We start from the raw sequence: 5176 nt of genomic DNA, 5'->3' as shown, positions 1-5176 counted from the left end.
CAGAGCAGACGCAGAGACATTCTGTAAAGACACGGGACAGAGCAGACACAGAGACATTCTATAAAGACACGGGACAGAGCAGACAGAGACATTTGTCCAGTAAAGTGTGGTGCAGGAGTGGGACATGCTCCAGAACCAGTCCGGCCTGTCACAACAGAACCAACATGCAGGACCTGACTCTGTGGTGTAGTGACGTCGTCATGTTATCCGTGCACGCGACGTGTAATCTCTGCTCTTCATCGTCACGTACAACACGGAGGTGTGTTTGATGTGTCGGCGGTGAACCTCACCGAGCAGCCCGGAAGGCGCAGTGGAGGACGCGTCCTGCTGCTGGTTGTTGCTGGTCCGGTGCTGCTCGCTCGGCTCCGTCCTCTCCATCCTCTCCTCTGCCTCGTGCGTGCGCTCGACGCCTGCGCCTCCGTCAACAGCCGCGGCGGCTCCAGCTGCAGCGGGGCCCGCCGCGTGCGCGCTGCCCGAGCACAGAGAGGGCTCCATCCGCCACAGAGGGAGAGGCTGCTGCTGGTGCACGGCCGGCGCGTGTAAACAGGCTGAACCCACACACGCAGGCATGAGCAGCGGAGGGGGAGGAGGAGGAGGAGGAGGGGGGAGGAACATGGCATCCACACGCGCCTGTCGTGACTGCGTGACGACAGTGGGGAGGGGTACACAATTCGACACAACACCTGGTCAACAGGTAGAGGCGTGTGAAGGATGATGACAGACTGTGTGAATTCTGATTAAGCATCAACTGTTCTATGTCATATAGGCTTCGCCCTTTAAGGCTGTCGCTGATGGGTTTATCCCGTTATGTGTAGCATAAGCACTGAAAAAATTTAGTCCACGCCCACCTGCTGTGTGGACCCCACCCAGTCCGTTACGTTAAGAGCGGGAAATCGGCTCTCATTTTTTCTTCAGCGAGCTAAAAATAGCACTGTCAGAAGAACAAAGAAGATAAATTGTGTAAATGACCAACCTTTGTGAAGGATGCTTGGCCCGGCAATCGACCTCTGGTCGTCCGGTGAGTTCTCCTCCCCAAGGAGAAGATGACGAGCAGTCTTATTCCAAGGTAAGCGCCGGGGAACATTTCCCAGTGACAGGTCACTACACGCTGGACAACGCCATCTTGTATTTTTTCCTCTTATCGCCGAACCTCGGGGCGAACCGGATGGTTCCTCCGGGACAAGGCGTGCTCAGCTGCAGCCCCCGCTGCTCATTCCCTCCTGGGGAGCGTAGTGTAGGTGGAGGGGGGCTGAGTGAATGCTCACCCCATCCCACCTCGTTTCGCATCGGCGATCACACCGCTCCCGGCCGACAGCGCCCTCATGGTTGCCCGGCGGACCCCAGGAGGAGGCTGACATGAAGGGACCCCCTTTTTTCTACGTCCCACGCCTTTTCCCGCCAGTTCGGATGATCGGCGGGAAGGTTGTTTCACTGGGCTCCACTCTGGCTCACCGTCTTGATCCATACGGCCCCGTGTTCCAACAGGACGTTCGACGGGCGAGGCCACAGACGGTTCTTTCCTGGTAGATTGGGGGAGTCGGTCCCCAGTCCGCACCCATCACCAGAGTTGAGGGATTCACCGAGCGGGGCTATTCCTCGGTAACCCCCCCTGGAGCCAAGCCTCGCGGAAGCTTTCGGAGCGAAGCTGCCCAGGTCGGAGCAGCGTCCCGTCCCTCCGGAGGAACACGAACCAGACAATGACCACGCTCTCCAATCGAGCCCACCAATGTGTTTTTCAGGCGGCCGCAGCTAGCAACAACGTGGCGCTGCTAGCATATGGCCTGTCCAAGGGACTGAAGGCCGCAGACCTGCCTTGGAGACAAAGAACTCCTTCTGTAAGGCAGCTGACGCCAGCTCAACATGTGTGCCTCTCCTACGGTTTGCCTGTCGAGGACTGCAGCGTGGATGACGATGATCCAACGATCCACCTGGCTTCGTTACTCCCCTCGCTGCCGGAGAAACTGCACAAGACCTGATGAAGCCCATCGCGGACGCGCTGTTCAGAGCAGCTTCAAACCATGCTGGCGAATTGAAGCAGTCGGAGGAGGTGCCAGAGGCTGTGCGCCACCTCATCAAGCCGCGCGGCTCATCCCGGCCCGCTGGAGGGACCGTCGCGAGCAAGCATCGACTTTTCCACGGCCGCGGCTCTCGCTCAGTTCCACCACCAGCCCCGCCCGTCAGAATCCAGCCCTCTTTATTCCGGCAACCTGCAGCTCAGCGTTTCCCCAGAGTTCGCCTGCAAGACAGCGCTCTGGGCAAACAATCGCAGAGCTCATGAGAGAGAAGTTTTTTAAAATGACGGTCTCCGGAGGGTGTGTGTAAAAGTGACACGAAAGTTGAAATAAAACATCATTTAATGATCAAAGTGTCTGTTTTTTAGCCAGTCTGTAAGCTCGGATGAGCTCACAGCGGCCGCACACATAAGGAGCCAGTGTCCTTAAATAAGGTTTTTAAACTCACCGTCGCTCTAAGACATGACGAGTCGATCACACGGCACAATGGTAAGCGAAAATAACTCGTTATCAACTAGAACTGCACGATCCTCACTCAAGCGGTGTCAACTCGCACTCGTGGGATGAAACAGCCTCCACACATGAGCCGGTGTCCTTAATTAAAGGTTTTTTAACTCACCGCCGCTCTAAGACATGACGAGTCGATCACACGACATGATGGTAAGCGAAAATAACTCGTTATCAACTGGAGCTGCACGATTCTCACTCAAGCGGTACCAACTCGCACTCGTGGGATGAAACAGCCTCCACACATAGGAGCCGGTGTCCTTAAATAAGGGTTTTTTAAACTCACCGCTGCTCTAAGACATGACGAATCGCTCACACGATCCTCACTCAAGCGGTGTCAACTCGCACTCGTGGGATGAAACAGCCTCCATCCAACGGCGCTGCGTTGATGTTGGCGCACACACACAGCTGCCCGGCGCTAACCGGCTCCCATCGGTATAAATGTGGTCCGCAGGCTGGTTCGGGTGGAGGTCCTTCACTCTCACAAGAAGCGACACCCGTCTCAACGAATCAAACGCGGGCAGCCGTCACCCACCGCGTCTCAGCGTTCGGCAGCTCACAGCAGCATAAAGCGTGAGGCAGCTGAACGAACCCGGTGATGAGTCCCGCCTCCCTCCAGCGCGCGCCCCTCCAGCGAGAGCGGCGCGCGTCCCTCCAGAGAAAACGTGTGCTCCCGCGGGGCTAGCAGCCTTCACTCCAACAGCACGGCGTAAATGAAGTCACGCCCTCCGCCTCTCAACGTTCGCACAGCGACGTCAAACGCGCAGCCCCACCGCGTCATCAGCTGTCACACGCTTCGCCTTCAGCACAAGCCTCGCCTTGGATCACACAGAAAACATTCCGCGACGCATGACGGCGGTTGAGGGGCGGACTGCTGACAGCCGTACAAAACGTGACACATCACTTAACGCACGTTCACCTTACGAACGTTACGTAGAGTGGCTAAAACATGCTCGCCGTTTTTACAGGTGGATGGACAGGGTGTTATGCAAATGGTTACAAGTTACAGTTTGCAACCCGAACCCCTCCATTCAGAGGAGTTATAAATACGGTCCTGTCATCATCAGACTAAATCTCATCCCTAAATGCAGAAGTCCAAGTGTTTCTGATAAAAGTAATCTACAGAGTCCCCCAATGGAGAGAAAACACAGGGTTTTACTCACGGATCGGAGGGATGAGACCGTTTTTTGGACCTGTTGTACAACATCCAGAGAACGCATACCGATCATCCCAAAACACAGAGACGAGAGTTTTTGTTTTTACCTGGATGATCTGCTGCTCCTGTCACTCCAGACAGGAGGCGCTGATGCAGGATCAGGTGTTGACATCACACCTGTTAAATCTGGGCTTCGCCATAAATTGGAAGGAAGCTCGATTTTCCCGGCCCAGACAATTGTTTATCTGGGAGTGGAATTAAATTCAACCACCATGAAAGCTCGTTTATCACAAACGAGATTCGACACTTTTAAAAGTCAACTCCGCCACGTAAGACCTGGCAAGTGATAACAGCTGTCTCCGTCATGAAGCTGTTGGGAATGATGTCATCAACTCACACAGTGGTTCCGCTGGTTTGTTACACATGAGACGCCTCCAGAGGTGGTTTGCGCGTCTGCGTGTGGATCCAGTAAAACAAAACGACGGATGATCATTGTCCCTTCCTCTGTGAGAGCAGACCTCCGACTCTGGGGAAACACCCTGGTTCTGTCAGAGGGAGTTCCCGTCAGCAGACCCACGTCACACGTGTCAGTCTTCACGGACGCGTCGCTGTCAGTTTGGAGGGGGACATGCCTATCCCAAGCAGTAGGGGCACTGTGACCCCACCACACATCAGCCCACATCAATGTTTTGGAGTGTCGCACAGTACTGAATGTGATTCAACACTTTGCTCCCGTGCTACAGAATCAACACGTGTTGATTCACACAGACAACATGGTGACTGCTGGGTACATAACCACCAAGGGGTGTGCGTTCAGCCCAGATGTTACACATTGCGCGAAAGCTACTGTGTTGGGCTCATCAAACCTGCTCTCCATTAGAGCGGTTTACATATCCGGTGTTCTGAACAGAGGGGCAGATGTGATGTCCAGGGGCGGCCCACGTCACGTGGACCAGACCCTCCATCCAGATCTGATGTTTTCAGACGTGGCAGAAGTTGGCAAAGCAGATGTGGACCTGTTTGCGACGCGAGAGAACGCTCAGTGTTAACTATGGTTTTCCCTGAGCCCGCGAGACAATCCATCGCTGGGGGTGGATGCATTTGCTCACAGCCCGTGGCCCAAAACGCTTTTGTACGCGTTTTCTCCCACCTCCTCTGTTTTTACGGTTCCTGAACCGAGTTCAGGAGGAGGGATTGACAGCTCTCCTGGTGGCTCCCGAGCGTGTGAACGCACCATGGTTCCCAGTCCTGCAACGTCTGTTGTCGGGTCGCCCGTGGAAACTGCCGTGGAGGGAGGATGCTCTCCTTCAAGCAGGAGGAGCGATCAGGAGTTACCCAGAAATAGGTCAGCACCTGTGGGTCTGACCGCTGAGCGGTCCCACTTAGAGAGGATGGGTCTCCCTCAGGAGATAGTGTGCACAATTCAAGATTCACGTGCTGCATCTACCACAGTTCTGTACACATCAAAGGGGACGGCTTTTCAGCGCTGGTGTACAGAGAA

The 5176-nt window shown here is 55.1% G+C and overlaps 1 protein-coding gene across 1 annotated transcript in view; it reads right to left on the bottom strand.

The window, feature by feature from the left end:
* Positions 1–535, bottom strand: part of ano8a (anoctamin 8a) — a 66518-nt gene extending 65983 nt beyond the window's left edge. Inside the window, 1 exon segment of the mRNA XM_037681519.1 lies at positions 291–535. Within this exon segment, the coding sequence (XP_037537447.1) occupies positions 291–495 (205 nt within the window). The 5' untranslated portion in view covers positions 496–535.
* Between the last annotated feature and the right edge of the window lie 4641 nt (positions 536–5176).

The sequence above is a fragment of the Nematolebias whitei genome, chromosome 9 (genome assembly GCF_014905685.2).
Source record: "Nematolebias whitei isolate Nwh7 chromosome 9, NemWhi1, whole genome shotgun sequence".
In the NCBI taxonomy this organism is placed as follows: domain Eukaryota; kingdom Metazoa; phylum Chordata; class Actinopteri; order Cyprinodontiformes; family Rivulidae; genus Nematolebias; species Nematolebias whitei.
This window is presented reverse-complemented; position numbering and strand designations above follow the sequence as displayed.